The 19,010-nt window shown below is 38.3% G+C and overlaps 2 protein-coding genes across 2 annotated transcripts in view; one reads left to right on the top strand and one right to left on the bottom strand.

Moving 5' to 3' along the window:
* Nucleotides 1-1,342: 1,342 nt before the first annotated feature.
* si:dkey-251i10.1 (ADP/ATP translocase 2) lies at nucleotides 1,343-5,086 on the top strand. Its single transcript, XM_003446848.4, has 4 exons — nucleotides 1,343-1,556; nucleotides 2,410-2,896; nucleotides 2,983-3,123; nucleotides 3,234-5,086. Exons 1-4 carry the CDS (start codon nucleotides 1,446-1,448, stop codon nucleotides 3,389-3,391), a joined length of 897 nt encoding a protein of 298 aa, XP_003446896.1. The 5' UTR covers nucleotides 1,343-1,445; the 3' UTR covers nucleotides 3,392-5,086.
* Nucleotides 5,087-6,316: 1,230 nt separating this feature from the next.
* Nucleotides 6,317-19,010, bottom strand: part of zbtb20 (zinc finger and BTB domain containing 20) — a 33,980-nt gene continuing 21,286 nt past the window's right edge. Inside the window, exon 4 of the mRNA XM_003446849.4 lies at nucleotides 6,317-18,585. Coding sequence (XP_003446897.1) covers nucleotides 18,050-18,585 — 536 coding nt within the window. The 3' untranslated portion in view covers nucleotides 6,317-18,049. The remainder of the gene's footprint in view (nucleotides 18,586-19,010) is intronic.

Here is a 19,010-nt window from a genome sequence, read left to right as displayed (position 1 = left end):
GCAAGAAATACAAGTGGACAGTGACTGGCGTTAAAATGCACATGCAGCCAAACAAGACCAACCACACAGGGCATTTCATAAGGAACTGTAAAAATCACAGGGCAACGCAAGATTTTGAGAAAGAACTAAACATTTTTCCAGGGTTATTCTGAATTTTGAATAGGCAAATATTTTCTCACAGCAGTACCAAGGGGGTTCATTTATTACGCTGTTACCCCCTTCACCTTCAGAAGCTGGTCTATGGTAGGATTTCTTAGAGATGGCTGGACGATGACTGCTGTGCATGGCATGACAGCAGCACCTCCCTGTGGTCAGCACTGCACATGAGCCAAGAAACGTGCAGCTCGCAGATCCAAATGCTCAAAATACAGTTAAAAATATATGTTCAGTGTTAGTGATGTTATGGTTTTACATAATAATGTCAACAAATCAATAAAACAAAGACAACAAGTATATTGTGCGATGATCTGTGGTTCGAAAGAAAATCAGTGGCTTTTATAAATAGTCAGAAAAGCAGAAAAGCCATTAACATAGATAGATAGATAGATAGATAGATAGATAGATAGATAGATAGATAGATAGATAGATAGATAGATAGACATTGTCAGCCACATAAAACTGAGGCCAAGTCTTCTGCCGCCCTCTGGTGTACATATGTGCTTAAGTCTACTGGGTAGATTAAATATCTATTTGCATCGTTGTCACAATGGTGACTCACACACACTCACACACACCTAAAGATGTGGCTTTCAGAGGGTAGTTGTGGTACCAGCAGTGCAGGTGCAGAAATGAACAAGCATCTAATATCATCCTAGCTGAGTCTGCGTAGTACGTGAAGAATTATCTGCAGGCTGGTGCAGTGATTTAACCGTTTAGTGTAAATATGCAGATCAGGGCAAAACTAGAATGTGAAACTTATGTTAATAGAGTCACACGTAACACTGAAAAGGAGTACAGGCTGTGCCAGAGTTGTTTCATAACAGGTAATATGCCGTTAATAATTGTAGGGATTACGCATCTTTAAGGTCCTTGATAGATGAGCCTCACGGTATGATTCACACCACGAATTTGAAACTGTCTCGTTACCCACGATAGTGATTCTGAGCAGGAAGCCAAAAAGGAACGAGAACACGCTCTGTGTCATTTTGGTTTTCGGTCTAAATTAAGGCACTTCACGTGAATTTAATTATAATTCAGGAATTACTCGCCTGGGGTCGAGACAACTACGTAAAGTGACGACAAGACAAGTTGGACCGCTTTATTGGCGGAGCAGCGCGTGACGTGGAGCGTAGTTCTCGTGTAGTATCGCGATCCAATATGTAAAATAAATCCCCGGCGCAGCTACACGATCGGCCATTTTGTCGGTGCAGGCCATCAGCCGCAGAGGGCAGAGGGGCGTATAGTATTTACTGGTTACCTGAAAGACACATCAAGAACATCGCAATATGAATGATACACTTGTTTCATTCGCCAAGGATTTCTTGGCCGGTGGTATTTCCGCTGCCATCTCCAAAACAGCCGTCGCCCCTATCGAGAGAGTGAAGCTTCTCCTTCAGGTAAAACTCTTTGACTGGCGGAAAGCCGTTAGCCGGCTAGCTTGTGTAATCTTACTCGCTGCCATTTAAAAGTATTAATCGAATACTGATTGAGTAGCTTGTACTTAAACTAATTGCAGCTTGCTTATTATAATGTTTATGTGGAAACGGTGAAACTATAAAGAGTGACTGCTTCAAGGATTTGAGGTCACCACAGGATGGGGAAATGACCTACACGAGCCCGGCTGCTAACGCTAGCTTTATTACACGTTAACCTTAGCCGGCATAGCTAACAAAGGACAAACAGTTGTAGTGACACGGGAACACTCTGTACGAACAGTCGGCAACTCATCTGGATTATTTAAAGCGCTTGTATCTCAACTGTAGTTACACGGGGATAACATGATTATAGTATTCTCGGTAAAATTTGGCGGCGAATCATTGTGGTGGCCCATGTACCCCCGGATGTTAGCCAGCGTTTAGCACGACTGCTAAGCTAAAGCCCGGGTGGTAGTCAATCACAGCCGGGTCAGCAAGTTTTACATCCCTTGTTGTTCAACCTGCACAATGACATTGTATTACACCCTGCATTTAGTGACATTTGGATTATTTGAGGCTCAGTGTCTGTCTTTCTGTGTCAGCATGATTAAATTAATAGATGGTTAACCATGTCCAAATTAACTAGTCAGCTCACAATTCAACACAGTAGTCATTACCATTAATTACTGATATCTCTGTAAGGATTTCTCTTGTGGTTCCTGCAGTTTTTATAGCTCCAAGGTCACAGCAAGGGGACCTTGTCACTGTAAAATGGTTCCTTAGCTTCCTGATTTTTAACCTCACTCTGTGTGATTCTCGTTTTCTCTTAATCCAGGTCCAGCATGCCAGTAAGCAGATCACAGCTGACAAGCAGTACAAGGGTATCATGGACTGCGTTGTCCGTATACCCAAGGAGCAGGGATTCCTTTCCTTCTGGAGAGGTAACCTTGCCAATGTCATCAGATATTTCCCCACCCAGGCCCTCAACTTTGCCTTCAAGGACAAGTACAAGAAGGTCTTCCTTGATGGCGTCGACAAGCGCACGCAGTTCTGGAGGTACTTTGCTGGCAACCTGGCCTCTGGTGGTGCTGCTGGAGCCACCTCCCTCTGTTTCGTGTACCCCCTTGACTTCGCCCGTACCCGTCTGGCAGCTGATGTGGGAAAGGCAGGAGCCGAGAGAGAGTTCTCAGGTCTGGGTAACTGCCTGATGAAGATCTTCAAGTCTGACGGCCTGAAAGGATTGTACCAGGGCTTCAATGTGTCTGTGCAGGGCATCATTATCTACAGGGCTGCATACTTTGGCATCTATGACACGGCTAAGGGTATGTTTATTTTCCACTGATCATGAAGCGATTCCTCTGCATCTATTGGTGTTGTAAATTGTTTACCTTTCCTTTTGTGCTTGCAGGAATGCTTCCAGACCCCAAAAACACCCACATTGTGGTCAGCTGGATGATTGCACAGACTGTGACAGCTGTTGCTGGCCTGACCTCATACCCCTTCGATACTGTCCGTAGACGTATGATGATGCAGTCCGGACGTAAAGGAAGTGAGTGTATTTGTGACATGCGTCACCTAGACACGAACCCAGAAGTTACAGTTGATCTGTTCTATATTGAGTTTTATTTCATAGCTAACTCTTTTTCTTTCCTTCCGTAGCTGAAATCATGTACACCGGGACCATTGATTGCTGGCGCAAGATCGCACGCGATGAGGGTGGTAAGGCTTTCTTCAAGGGAGCCTGGTCCAACGTGCTCAGAGGCATGGGCGGCGCCTTCGTGCTGGTGTTGTACGATGAGCTGAAGAAGGTCATCTAAATCTTCATTGTCACATCACTGTCCAATTTGGCTAAATGTAATAACTTTCCATTTCTACGGACTCTGCGTTCTGCCTTATTTATGGGAACAAACTTCTCACCAATAGTGAGAGATGGCTGTACGTTGTGCATCTTTGATTTTAAAACGTTCCACACCCTGTTTACCAATGTCATTCCTGTTTAAAAAGAAATATGATACCTCCTCCTGTCATTCACTAGGTTTGTATGGTCCCAACTTGAATAAATTTATTCTGGGGAACAAACTAAACAATTTATGTCTACTGTCTCCAATACTGTTATAGCATGGGATGAACACTCACTTGGATAATGAAATGCACGAAGTGGATTACACCCAACGGCTATATTTACTCACGCTTATCTCTCCCTGAGCCTTTCTGCATTTGACCGTGGCCACTTCTAGGATTGTAGAGTAGAATACTTGAGTGTCACCTCCTTTGTTGGGCCTCTCAGATTGTTAGTAGCACAATCTATAGCTTGTATACTGACCTTACTGAGGTTATCTTTCACAGCACATGTAAATTGACAGTATTGCAGTTTTAGTTACTCAAAAAGCTAGATGTGGCTCTTAAGACAAATATCTAGAATAGAATATATATATGTCCCGCTCATTGGATGTTCAGCGTCTGAATAAATATTGCTCTTAAATCTTGTAGAACAGAATGACTACCATGCATCCAAGACACCAACTGAATTAAAATCTATTCTCACACCCATCATAAGTTGCTTTGGTGTTGTATGAAGTTTGGTTTTGCTTTGTCAACCTAAATAGCAAACATGATTACAAGGCGTGGCGCATGTTAAGTGAGCTGTAAATGACTGGCTAGATGAACACTTGCTTTATTAGTCATATCTGTAGCCAGGCAGAGTGTTATGGGAGAAATATTTCCTCTACATTTTTCACAAGTAATAAAGCCTATATGACCTGGTGTAAATTAACATAGGTATAATTTGATTATATAGATATATATAAATTATGAGAGAGAGAGAGTTTAAGGTAAACTTAGCAGATATGTAAAAAAAATGGCATGGCTTTTTTTTTTTTTTTAAACCCAATGAAAAGTCAGATTAAAGATAAGGCAGCGATTAAGAGGCCCTTACACACACACACACACACAAGTTTCAAAGTACAATCTGGTTTCAATCTTCTACTTAACCCGAGATACTGAATGTGAACAGCAGGGGGCGCCAGTTGCATACAGCGTGAAACTAGATCAGCTCTGCTAAACTGCTCCCACTGAGAGTTTCTTAATGAGGAGTGTCTAAAGCTCAAACAGGCTTTAAAACTTATCAGAATATTATGACAACAAAACAAAGGATCACCCTGACCCAACCGAGATAAACAACCATCGCAAACAGCCAGGCAGTGTTTGCTATATTGAACTTATTACTTCAATACAGCGAAGCCTGCTGCCTGTATGGTTCGTTTCAGAAGGTTAAAGAGGTGTTGATGCATTCCAGAGTGATGCTGTGTAACTGTAGCCTGTACTGTAACACTGTAACCTAAATGTTGTTGTTCCTCTATTACATTGTAAAAAAGAAAAAAAAAGTAGTACAACACCTTACAATAAAGCACACTAAGCCTGACAAAGTAAAGGAAGAATATTTGTCCAGTGCATTTAAAACAACAAATGTTAAAGTGTTTATAAAGTTGCTAATAAAGTGGACAGATACAGAACTGTTTCCTCAGTGTCTTAAATCAGTTTAAATGAAACCCTGCTGATATGTGTGCCATACATTTTTGCTTTGACGAGAGATTCACCTTTAAATTATTTCAAAATATGAATTAAAAAACCGGCAAATCACTTTCCTGTTTGTATTGAGAGCGTGGGTGTAGCCATATAAAGAAAGGGAATGATTTGCCAAGGCAGTAGAGTTATATTTGTCCTATACAAGTTTATTCTGCCATCATAAACACCAATAATGCATGCATCTGAATAAAATGCACACATTATCACGTTATCTTCCTGCCTTCTCCCTGTCTCCTCTTGCTGGGTAATGTTTTTGCCAGATCACACCTGTCATATTATCCATTCTTTAAAGACATCTGCTAATCTGTTAATGACTATTATTGAAGCGCATGGTTGGCATTTGTTTTTTCTTTGCTTGTGGGAATAAGGAGCACTGTTTACAGCACATAGCCCTAATCTGAATATCAATAAAAGCTCATATTGATCTTGCTCGGGTTGTTCTCCGTCCACACACACAGTATGTTAATCAGTGTAAAAAGCCCCAGAGCAGATCACCTGAGCAAACCATGTTTGATATGGCCATATCTGAGAATCATCTGCGGCCTTGCGCAGCCACGTGCTGTACTTTGCAGCAGCTCGGGGGTAAAAACGCACACCTAACAACGGGACACACCTGCTCTTTGGTTCCTGCTGAAATCATCTCTGTAGCTCTTTCCACATTGGCCGTGCCAGTTTCCTCCCACAGTCTAAACGCTTGTGAGTCAAGTGGACTGTACTCTTGAATTGTCTGTAGGTGTGAAGTACGACTGCGACTGTTTATTAATCATTGTTAGATTTGTAACCAACTGACAGCTTGTCCAGGGTGTTCCCTGCCTTCTGCACAGTGCATTCTGGGATACATTCCAGCCTGTTGTTCATTATCTCGTCACTTCCAACTGTGTTTGGAATCAACACGCACCACAACACACCAGGCTAATATTATTTATGAGCTTAATTTTAGCTACGACGGGTAATTTATTCGAATAAATTGACTCCGAGCATTTCATCTATATGTCTATCTGGTTTTAAGGATTAACTGGATGTTAGTACTTTGTGGCAGCGCAGCTGGGAAATGTGAGTCCTATTATTATTATTATTATTATTATTACTACACAGGCATTCATTCACAAGAAAATGTCCAAAGATAAAAGAGCACAAAAAGAAAACAGCAACAAGACTTTCTGTGAAGTACAGGAAAGTACTAGTTTTTATTCCTTCATAATCAAACTTCACAAACAGCTTGAACTTGTACAATACCTCAGAGAGTGAAAATTACAAAAAAAGTGCTGGTAACATTTACAAAAATCATCCTTACTTAGCAACAATCAGTTTATTCTTCCACACTTTTTTTAGTCTTTTGTATTAAGGCTTAATACTTCTGTATAAAGTATATGCAAGATAAGTCTTCACAGTTTTTCGAAAAAAGTCACAATATTATGTAACATAATGAAGCTTTTACGGCTATTTTCTTTATAATAACAAATACACATCACTGGTAAATATATGTGAAATACAGGGCTTATTGTAAAATGGCAAGTAATGATACTGTTTGCTGAGATAAATTGATTCCACACACTGTTATAGGAAAGTTCTGACATACCCTTGCTATAACTGAAGGAGGAGGAGAAAAAAAAAAAATATGATAAGCATAAACACTTGGGAGATCGCCTCCAAACTTTGGCACATCCCATGAAACAATTTCACAAAGAATGAGATTTATTTTTGAAATCATACATATGGAAGAATAGTTAAACTGGCATAAAGTGAAAACATGCTGTGTAGTAAGGTGCTAAAATCAGAGATATTACACTGCCAGCCTTTTTTTTTTTTTCCTTTTTTTTCCCCACATGGACTGACATGAATAAGGTGCATTTGTAAGACTCAAAAGCATGATGTAGGCCTTTCTTAGATGTCAACGAAATATGTAATAAATACAAGTCTTCAAAAACGGCCTAAATGAATTTGACCAATAGTCTCGAGGCGACCTCGTATACTCATGCGTTCCCATGGATTCAGAAAAATGAATATCTCTTCTGCAGTTGTGTAACTCTAACTGTGGCATGTGAAAGTAAAAGCTGTATTGTATCGGTACAATGGTATGTGTTATTTGATTTTTTTTTGTGTTGTTTTTTCTGTTTTTGTTTCGTTTTACCTTTAACTGTTGTGAAAAACTGGATGAGTAAGGAGATGGAATTTGAAAACTAAATGCGAAACTAAGCCAAGATATATTCACAAGATCCTCTAAGCTGCACTGGTTTACAGGTCAACAGATGAGAGCTCTAGCCCTAGACTTACCAATTTCACCCTCATGCATACTGTACGGTTAAAGTGACGCAACAAGCTTGCTTAAATAGTCTACATCACAAAAAGCAATTTGGTTTTAGTGCAAACACAATTGGCTGGCTTCAGCTTCTCAATAATAACAAGCTCACCAAGGAGATTACAAGAAGGCACATACTTATGCTTCCTCTAACACGCAACAAATTTAGACAAACCGCAACATCTTTCAACAACACCACAAAGCGGTGAAAACAGGAAAGCTACTACATCCAGATAAAATGGTGACGTTTTGCTCTTTGTGAATTTTTGAAAAATTTACACTTATTTATCAGAAAAATATAGTGACGTTCGGGTCGATCGCTAATGCTGTCGGTAAATGACCCTAATTGAAAATGACGTATGATACATTTTGGTGGCTTCTCTACATAAGCAGCCAATGATGGTGCGTTCGTCGACAAAAAGAAGAACAAAAAAAAAAAAGAGAGAGATGCATTTTGGATTTTTTTTTCATTATTGTTTCGTTTTAAAGCATTTTTTTTCTGTAACATCCCAGAAAAATATCACTCAAAGTTTTTAAGGGAAAGGTGTGCACGACGGTGGACAGCTGGGTTTCTCTTTTGGCATTTGTGTTTATTTCTAAACATGTTGGTTGTGTGATGAAGACGACTGACTCGTGGTGAACGATTCCATCCCTCATAACATCCCTACTCTCACTTCGGATCTGTAAGAGCTGCTTGATTTGTCCAAAACAATCACAGGAGGAAACAACAGTTTTAATGCCCCTCAAATCTGGACACCAATACTCAGGGTACTGCTGGGTAAATTTAACATAAAAAAAGAAGAAGAAGAAGAAGAAGAAGGAAGGGGCGAAGGGAGAAAAAAAGAACCCTGCTACAAACAGCAATATATGGATGTCATGTGCATTTAAAAAACCAATTCTGTACCTTTGAATACAAAAAAAAACCAAAGTAAAACACGTCAAATATCACCATTTACTCAGCATTCCCATGGTGGGGACAAGCGTCCCATACTATGGTTCAAATATGTGTCGTGTGAATTATATTGCTTTTGATAGAATAAGACCAAAATCAGTCTAGTGCAAATCTCTTATCTGGTTTGAGAAGTGGTGGTAGGTGTAATGAGAGGCAACTGTTAAATCTGCTCTACCGTAGAAAGAACATATCGGGTGATTCTGACAACTACTTAGCTGTGAAGTGGTATCCCTTTATGAATTTTCTTTTCCAGAAAAGAAAAACAAATCTGTCACCAGTCTATGCCATAACAACAATTTTGAAGGACATCCCTAATAAATAGTTCCTATTACATATATATATATTTATATATAACCCATCACCTACTGAATGCAATTAACCAGCACGAAAAGGAAATATGGTAACTCCTTATATCCAAATAACTCCTATTTTGATCGGGAGGATGGCGGCCATGTTACTCACCCTCCCGTGTACAGCGGGGGGAGGGTGTGCTTTGTCTGTCAGCTCACATCGGTGCTAACGGGTGTTGCCTGTGCAGTTATGTCTGTCAAATACATCTCTCAACTTGGAAATGTTGGAAAACTCACTCCAGTCCAGTGTTTGACAAATCATATTATAAAAACATCCTTGCACATACATTTAAAAAAAAAAAAGAAAAGAAAAGAAAAAAACTTTATCCCCTATTTCAAAACAGCAGTCAATACATTTCATACAAGCTTGTTTCATAACAACAATAATAACAACATACAAACCAACTTGGAGCATAAATTATCAAAAACAAACTGAACACATTACTGCAGCATATATTTCAGGGTTGCTTAGTTGTGATGTTAACTAACTTTACTACAACAGCTCCACTTCTGCCAAGTTCATAACTATATAAGAGATGTCATTTTTTTTCTTTTTTTTATGAAGGGAAATAGTAAAATCAAAAGCTAACATAGGCAAAAAAAAAAAAAAAGCCTGACAAAATATACACATATTTATAACCACATCTCAAATTTCAACTCATGTGCATGTTTACAAAAGCATCTAGGTACATGATATGGCAGCAAAAAGCCTGAAAGCACGATGGAAGAAGAAGAAGAAAAATCAAAATCAAACCTAAGCTGCTTTTTAAAAAGGGTGCGTGTAATTTTGGATTTTAAATGTTAATATCATCGGCCCAGGTTTTGATTTAAAAAAAAAAAAACCCTGCCTGAATTACAGTAATTCAATTTCCTATTTTGAATACACAGGATGAACAAATACAGCAGATTTTACCCAGATTTGGACGTCATAGTTATAAAACTAATTGTTGCCAAATGATTTACATTCGCTATTACAAAAATATACTCTTTTTTTGAATCACTTTGATAAATAATACCTAATCACATCGCGATGTTGAAATCCATCTTATAGTTTGGTTTGAATTTACTTTTGCTGCGCAGTGACGGCTGGCTTTGTTGCCTTCTTTCAGCGAACATTAAGGTCGATTTGTTATTAGGTGACGAGCACCTAAACTAGATTTGAATTGCTGAGACTTAAAGTTGTGTATATTTTTTTTTTCATTCTTTTTTGGCTTAATAAACAACTTACAAATATGTGCAAACTTAACATCTTGGTCCATCTCAAGTATAAATGGCTGAATGTACTCTTAAGTTACAATGTCAGATTAGTTACTAGGGACAGCCTTAAATATATTAAACACAATCCAATGCGAAGGTGAAAAGGTGTACACTGATTTGCTAAATGTGTGTATAGAAGACATAACCAATGATTATTATGTTTTGCCAGAGGAACAATGCAACATTTACAATCTTATACATGTTTTAACATGCAATAGTTTACATCACAGCTATTGTGTCAGATTCATTTTTATGTTTTGTTGCATTTCTTATTTTTAAAAAAGAAAATCTATTTTGGTCTACAATAGGCAAATTAACACAACCACAAAACTATAAACAAGTGACATAACGTATATGCATTTTCACAAGCACCCTGCCATGAGATTAAAAACAAAGAAAATCAATCATATTAATATTAATAATAGTAATAATAATAATAATAATAACGGTGGCAATCTAGCCCAATTGTAGGAACCCCACACACATTATAAAGAAATATTAATTTCTTCAAAAACTTAAAATTGTCCTAACCTTTTCTTTGGTTTGTTTGTTTTATTTAACTTCTAATGATTACCATGGCCCCGTTTTGCTAATTACCCCTACCTGCCCATTTTATGAAGATACAGTGCTGAAATTTTTCATCTAAGTCTTCAGTGATGGCAGACCACGAGTTGGCCGAGACCACGGCCAACATCACGGCGAGGAACCTCGACTTTTTTTCCTTTTTTTTTTAAATGTCTCTGCACTATTAAAGAGTGACCTACACAGAGAGAGGCAGAACGATAGCATAGTGTATACGTTGGCTATAAAACCAGTCCGCACAAGCGTTAGCTGTGGTCAGAGCTTATAAGGGTTTGTGATCTCATGGCAAAGTTTGAAATAAATGTCGAGATGAGATCTAAAAAAAAATTTCTTTAAAAATGAAATGGGATCAGTTTTAGGGAAATGTAAATGTTTGCTAAACTTGTGATAAGCAATGTTTGCTACCACACGATCGGCGGATTTGTAAAAACAATTAAGTGCTGGGAATTCTTAATGTTGGGATAGTTAAGTGTGGAAAACGAATGCCAGACTAGGAGTTGGAATGTGCTGCTCTTGAACAGGAATGCATGTTTTTAGTTAACGCTGCTGCACACTTTTCAACCTAATCGTCTCATCCAGCTGAACTAAGCCAAAAAGACTAGAGTGACTGAGAACACAAAGAGGCTCAGTGTTTAGTCTTCAGAGTCCAAGTCCCCTCATCAGTGTGATAAAGAAAAGATACTGAATGCGTGTTATCGAGGGACTCGATAACAAAGTACTCCCCCACTGGAAAAAAAAAAAAAAAAAGCTGTGTAGACAGGACTGCATGCTTTATTTGGACTGTTCGATGGTAGTTACCTGAAGATGGTGTTTTATTTTTAAAACAACACATCTGGGGTAGAGTAATAACTGCATGTTCGGAGAATAGTAAATATAATCTAGATATTGTAATAGCTTAGTATAGCTGTGTCTACTTGAAAATCTGAACAGCTGCTTCATTATGTCTGTAAAACCCTTAAATTTCAAACAGAATGGATGCTGTTTCTGAGGATGTCATAGTGTGACGGTTGAATGACAGGGACTAGCTATATCACATTGCCTATATTTGTGATGCTTTGTTTTAACAGTAAATGTCTATGAAACTAAGTGTATATTTGTTAATCATAGCTGTTTTCTCCTAATTTAATTGAAAACTATGCATTATGGAGGATTCAAAGATTCAAAATAAAGGCAATCACTTTCTTTTGGCCTGCTGCATTTAATGTTATAAAATGTTTTGCATTTAAGAAAAAAATGAATTTTTTTTTTCTTCTTTATATTTGTCTGCTTCCCTCTTACTCTTATAATTTAAAGTCTCCCCTCATCCTCCCCAAATTTGGCACCGTAACTAGGCTGGAGAAGGTTAGAGAGAAAACTGTGGTAATTAGTCCACAGGGGACAAAATAATAAGCCATCACAAAACCTTTTATCTCAGAGCCACTCGGTCCTGAAACTTGATTTGTGGTTTTTCATTCTGCCGTATTTCTCTCTTAGTGTTTGTTCATCCAAGCACCTAAAGACCGCTGTTCAGGGAAGAGCTGTTTATCTGTAGCCAAAACTTTCAATTTGGCATCTCATTTTTTATTTCCAAATTGCGGTGATAAAAACCAGCCAGTCTAATGTTTAATAACCATTTTCTTTTCTTTTTTTTTTACCCACATTGCTCGTTGCTTGCCCTTTACAATTCCAAGCTGCACATAAATAACAAGGCTGTAAGATAAGATAAAACTTTAATGATCATTGTGGGGAAATTGGGCATTGGCTTGCATTTGGACGGGCCTGCCATCAAGGTCAAAGCACGCCTGGTGTGATTTGCACACAGTGTACTTTGGAGCCAACTAAGAACCTTAAAGCAGCTTTCAGATCCTACAGACTGCAAACCATTTCATTCATGTAGTCTCAGTGGAGGCAACTACTGGCATTCCCATAGATGTTACTGTAATATGAAAAATGCAACGGCCATAATGACCAACAAAGAGAATCCAAAATATTCAATGATTCAACTTGTTTTTGTTTTGTTCGTTTAAACTTCACCTCTTCTGGCTGATGTGTGGCTCCCCCTGCTGTTCACAAAATGCCACTGCCCTTTCTCCCCAAACATACAGTACAGTACAGTATATGGCTTGTTTGCAAATATGAAAAACTAAAAAAAAAAAAGCCTTATCTATGACAGAGAGCAATGTGACAGGAAAACAAAATGGCTATCCAGTATTAGGATTTCATATTTAATTTCCAACTGCCATTTAAACCAACCAATCAAAGGCGTGCGTGATTGCATTTTAAATCTTTTCATCCTCCAAACTGTATACATGTACGTTTAAAAAATAAAACTAGCTGATGTAGTCTTTACTGTATATGAATAGAACATTTCAGGTATTTAAAGGGTTCTCTTATGCACTCACAACCACCAGGTTTTTAGCAGTAATAGTATAAATAGTCTATTTTTCATTAGTCCACTGTGTATATTCTGTATTTGTGCAACGTAGGAGAGAAAAACTATGAATATTCTGTATAGTTGCTGTATGTACTGATAGGCACTTGATAGGCGTACTCCCTATATCACACAAGGTATTGTATATTCTAGCTGCAATTTTATCAAACTATCTGAAAATGTATTCTTTATCTGTGTGGAGATGGTGATACTTAAAATATATATAGTTTATTTGTAAGAAGTTATCTATTTCATTCTTATGTGTACTGTAGAAGGACAAAAAAGCTACGAAAAAAATAAAAAAGCTGTTAAGTATTATATGAATGCGTTCATGTGTTTTCTACTTTTGTGACTTTATTCGTGCCTAAATAAAAGAAATCTGACTTAAAATGTGTGGAGACAGACTTAAAGACAAACAGGAAGACAGACACATGCTTATCAGAATAAAATGAACCTGTTCCTTACTCAGTATCACCCTCACCATTACTATCTTCCATTTCCTTGTTTTCAACTAAATGCAAAGCGTATATGCATATATATATAATACACTGTGAAAAATAACCGACTATTCTTTATTCAGTCGCGCGAAGCTATGTATGTATAAACAACACCACTATGACCACCAGAAAAAAGCAGAAGGAACTCCGAAATAAAGAAGTATAACAATGAATTAAACTTACTGCAAGAAGGACAACAATGTACTGTAGACCCTGTGTCTCTACACTACGATAAACAAAACATAAACAGGAATATATCTGAAACACAATACAAACAGCTGCAGGCTCAAGACTAGTATCTACTTTTCAATATGTTTTGTTCAGGAAAATATGCGTACACTTTGCAAACATAAAGTCTAGTCTAACAACTAGAAGAAGCACGATTGAGATAAGGACTTTTTTTTTTTCTGGATAATGTTGCAACTTTTCAACAATTTTTAACCGACTTGGGGTTTTTGGGGTTTTTTTTGCAACACTGAGAAAAGAGAATTAAGCACCACCACGAGTATCTGAAGCAGTATAAGGAATATATAACTATGGACAGTGAAGAGCGTGTGATGCTAACGCGACAGGGGACAGAGGGGGAGGAAGCCTGGGTATGCTCTAAGCACGTTATGACACACTGGAGAGAAGGTGCTTCCCCTTCCGAGCCTGGTCTGCTATCAAACACCTTATGATACAAGAAGTCAACTGACGACGGGACGAGTTATTTAGCCCTCATCCAGATAATGTTGAGATTGGCTACTTTTGTTATTCCAAAAGAAGTGATAGAGAGAAACGATTGATAGTGAACTTGTGAAATCAAATATTTGGAGGAGAGAAGAAAAAAACAAAAACCAACATCAAGCTACTTAACCTACTATTTAGACCAATGATACCACAAAGCTGGTTGTACTCATCTAGCTACAGTCAATAGTGCATTTGATATACGTGTTTACACAAAATATGTAAAAATTTCGGTGCCATGAAGGAATGCTAGATTACTGAATACACACGTTACACTGAAACGATTTCATTAATGTCTCTGCCTTTGCTGTTAAAGAAGTGATGATGTTAGTTTGGCAGTGTTTATTTGGTACTGAACAGACAACAAACACCAACATCATGAGCTGTGCGCCATACGTGTGGCAATACTGTTGGAAAGAGATCTCGGCAGTTGCTTACATATTTCTATTTAGTGCATTGTCTGTTAAGGCATGAGATTACCCTCCACGTGCTGTGTAGAGACAAATATAGCACTAGCATGCAGCAATATTGCCATCCTGACAACAACAGCTACAAACAGGAACCATGTAGTTTAGGCTTATATGCACACCGTAAGAGACGGGGCCCAATCAAATGTTAAATAATGTGCTACTTTTACTGAGGACCAACCTCACGGCTTTTCAGTGTATTTCTAAAGTGTGGCCGATTTTTTTTTTTTTTCTTTTTTTGTCTTTTTTGAAATTTCTGTTTCAGACCAGGAGAATCCAGAATCCCGACATCACCGGGTCTCACGTGCTCGTCACTTGACTTCATCTGAAACCGACTCGGCAGTGATGTGAAATCTAGTAGCAATTATATGAAATTTAGCATCAAAAATGCTTGACACGACTTCTCCAATCTGGTACAGTGAAGTCAACAGTACTTGACCTAAGCTTGAGTAAAATCCTCCGAACAACTGTTACAGGTGCCTTATTAGCCCAAAAGGTTTGGAGAGCTGCTTCTCATAGTACCTGCGCTGCATATTGCAAAGGAAGCCCTACAGTTCAGATATTCCACTTATCAACATTTTGATTAGGCTATATACCACACACAGACACTCACAGACATACGGACACTAAGGAAGGGACACAACTGTGTACGACTGACGGACAGATATCAAAGAAGCCGCATTCCATCACCTCCCCTACACCTTTAAACCCCACAGAAAAAAGTTGTTCTAGGACACATACCATTTATGTTACACACACACACTTTATAAATGTTTTTTATTATTAATAATATAATAATAGTTATTATTATTTTTTACCTCCGCCAACAGCGTCGGACGGGAGTTTGTTTATTATTACTGTCGTTGTTGCACTGTTAATGTTGTTTGGCTTGGATGTTTCTCATAGGAAAATTCTGCTCTGTTACTAAAGAAATGCAGTTGAATAAAACTGTTACAGGGAGCTGACTCCATAGAAGAGTGAATTCAAAGGTTAAAACATAGATGAGCACACATAATGGTACAGGTTTAAATAAAAACAGGTGCTTGCATTAACACGGCACAAGTATATATACTGTAGGTAACTGCAAGCAATAACAAAAGCCAAGAATCGCTGAAGTACTTAATGAAGAAATTGAAACAAAGCTATTCTATTACATGTGAACTCTACAACCAAATGTTAGATTTAAAAAAAAAAAAATCCTCTTTTCTAAAACTATAATATCTCTGTTAACAGTAGTGCACTTATTGGTTTAAGCAGTGCAACATATATGCAAGAAAATAATGCAGTCCACTTATCAAGATTTTTTTTAAAAAAAAGTTGTTTTTTTTTCCTTTGAAATTGAATAAAAGAAAATCATAGTTCATTTAAGGAAAATGATTAAATATCAAGCACAGGCATTTTAAGAAAATGTGCAAAGTAGCACTTTTTTTTTTTTAAATCGACAGCGAGTCTTTTTAAGACCCCCGTATGCAGTTAGTTATTCTTTTAATAATACAACTACGAAAGTGTTTGCTCACATAAATGAGCAAATCCTTCAGATTGCAGTTGCAGGCAGTTGCGTGCGTGCGTCTGTGTGTGTGTGTGTGTGTGTGTGTCCGAGTGTATGTGTGTGTGTGTCTGTGTGTGTCCTATTTTGGATAAAAAGCAATAAAAACAAAAAAAAAGAATTGAAATATCAGAAATGAGCCTTAAGTGATGTGATGCAGGGATGACAACTTGCACACACTAGCTTCCAAATCTATTCTGTACATGCTGTGTCTAGGTTTTAGAAAAATTAGGAATGTATGCTATTGTCTACAAAGTCCATTTGCAACTTGTGGTATACCATGAAACAGTGTGATAGCAATCAGTCAATGGAGCTACTTGTTTTGCTTTCAGACTGTATTTCCTTTCAAAACACTGCACGCTATTTGAGCCTTCAGGGAGAGCTAGGACATGAAAAGCAATGCATTTAGCTCCCATCTGCTGAAATAGCTTTGCAATACCATTAAACAGGTTATACAGGTGCTCTGTGATCAGGGGTGACGTTTCCTTTAATTTCAAATTTAATTCAAATTAAATGATCCACTCCTAAACAACACTGTTTCAATCAACAACTAGCCTAACCCCTCCCCGATATTCAAATTCAAATATCAAATTAAAACCACGTCGGCTACTCAATAACAACAATAGTTGAAGTGACAAATCTTTGTTTTGTTTGTTTGTTTGTTTTTAAATCTATATCCCATAACAGTCAGGTGCAAGTTGAGGAGCAGCAATTATGAAGGAGAGAGTTTAGTCGCATATTCCAACCTGCCAAAACTATGAGCGTGAAAGGCTAAATAAAAACCGTCAGCAAAAACAATCTTTCTTTTTTTCTTATGTTTTGACATGGAAGAGGTCTAATAGCCTTAACAGTCTTTTGAAGATATTAGTGGCAGTGTATGCAAATGAGTTAAACTCCAAACTTCAGAAAAAAAGAAACAGATTTTTGCTCAAATACTGTCTCATCAACACACCGTAATTTAGTCATCTTTACCATCAGAATGCATGGACAATAATTATAAAGCATGTGAGGAATATCTGCCCCCGTCACCGCTGACGAGGGTGTTACATTTCAGGACAATGATTGAAATTGGTACCTTGACAATGGCTGCATTATAATCCCTTAATACAATAGGAATAAATAAAACCCAGTGTCAAATTAACTACTCTCCTTTTTTTTTTTTATTTCATATAAGAAGGCAATCTTGTGACCATCAGTATTTTTAGAGGGAATATGTAGCCCAACCCCAGGTGTTTTTTTTTCTTGTTATTGTTGTTGTAAATTATACCACAGTAAGCTTGGACATCTAAAGTTTCCAAACTGGTCAATATGGGTTCACAACTGCCATGATATATATTTCATGGCAATGTACACACACACACACACATACACACACACACACACACACGCGAAAACGCACACACACGCACACACTTGGATAAACAGACAGACACATGCAAATGCACGAACGTTCAAACACGTATATTCATTCAGACATGTCGACACAAAAGGTGTGTTTGTGTGTATGTGTTTCTTTCGTAGGCCTTTCGGTAGTGTTCAACACATAAATCAGTATTTTAGGAAAGCATACATTTAGAGGCCTGTAGTTAGGATCCATCCAGTAGATCAATATCAAACTACTAAGCCTTAAGGCCACCATCTTTTTTTTTCTTTTAGAATAACAGAAAAAAAAAATCTTTTTTTTTTGGGAAACTTAATGTGCCAGTGTCTATACTCATTACTCTTCATACCTCAAAATAAGAAAAGGAAAATCTAGTGCCATTTTATTTGTCATTCTTTTTGAAAGAAGTTTATCTAGTTGTACTTATCCATCGGAGACATGCATTCGCATGTGGTCATTGAAGTGCTCCATTTGGTCAAACTTGGCAGGGCAGACGGAGCATACGTAGGTGGTCCCTTCTTGGCAGCTCGCTTCTGCAGCTACACCCACTCCTGTTCCAACCCCAGCCCCTACTCCAGCACCTCCACTTACTGGCATGGCGAGGGCAACCACTCCAGCTCCGGGCTCAGGGACAGCCATAGGGATGGGAATGGAGACAGGACCTGGGGTACCTGCACTCCCTGACAGCCCAGTGATGGCGCTGGCTGTGCTGTGCAGGGCCATGTGCCTCTCCAGCAGGGTCTTGTGTGAGAACTTCTTCTTGCAGATGTAGCACTCATAGGACTTCTCTCCACGGTGCAGCCGCATGTGGACGTTGAGAGAGCTCTTCTGGGTGAAGCGCTTGTTGCAGATGCTGCACTGGTAGGCCCGCACCCCCGTGTGTGTCACCATATGTTTTATTAAGTAATCCTTCAGGGAGAAAGAGCGCCAGCAGATGCTGCATTGATGAGGCTTCTCACCTGGATGTGCATGCAAGACAAAAGCATTAAGGAGGGTGGGGGAAAAAAGGGGGAAGAAAGTTGTGGATTAGGTTAGGAATATGGACAAGATGGGTGTCAAAAAATCACTACTAAAAATTTTAAATGACTAAAATCTCATAATGTATCTCCAGACCAGCACGTGCAATTACTGAATGGTGAAAGAAATATTTATTCAAGGGAAAATTCTTAGAACTCTAACCCTTCTCACCCTTTCTCTGGTTTCTTTCTCTGAGGCTAATTTAGCTCCATCTGTTTATCACATAACCATCCACCTCGATAGGGACATTCACCGAGATCTGTGTGGCGCGGTCATTTTTAATGAAAGATTTCAGGGTGTGCACGCTGCTGTGGGTAAATCAGCCATTACGAAGGCACGTGTCTGATTTATTAATTACAAAAAAATT

The sequence above is a fragment of the Oreochromis niloticus genome, linkage group LG10 (assembly GCF_001858045.2).
Source record: "Oreochromis niloticus isolate F11D_XX linkage group LG10, O_niloticus_UMD_NMBU, whole genome shotgun sequence".
NCBI lineage: Eukaryota > Metazoa > Chordata > Actinopteri > Cichliformes > Cichlidae > Oreochromis > Oreochromis niloticus.
The sequence above is the reverse complement of the archived record's forward strand: the minus strand, read 5'-3'. Positions and strand labels throughout refer to the sequence as shown.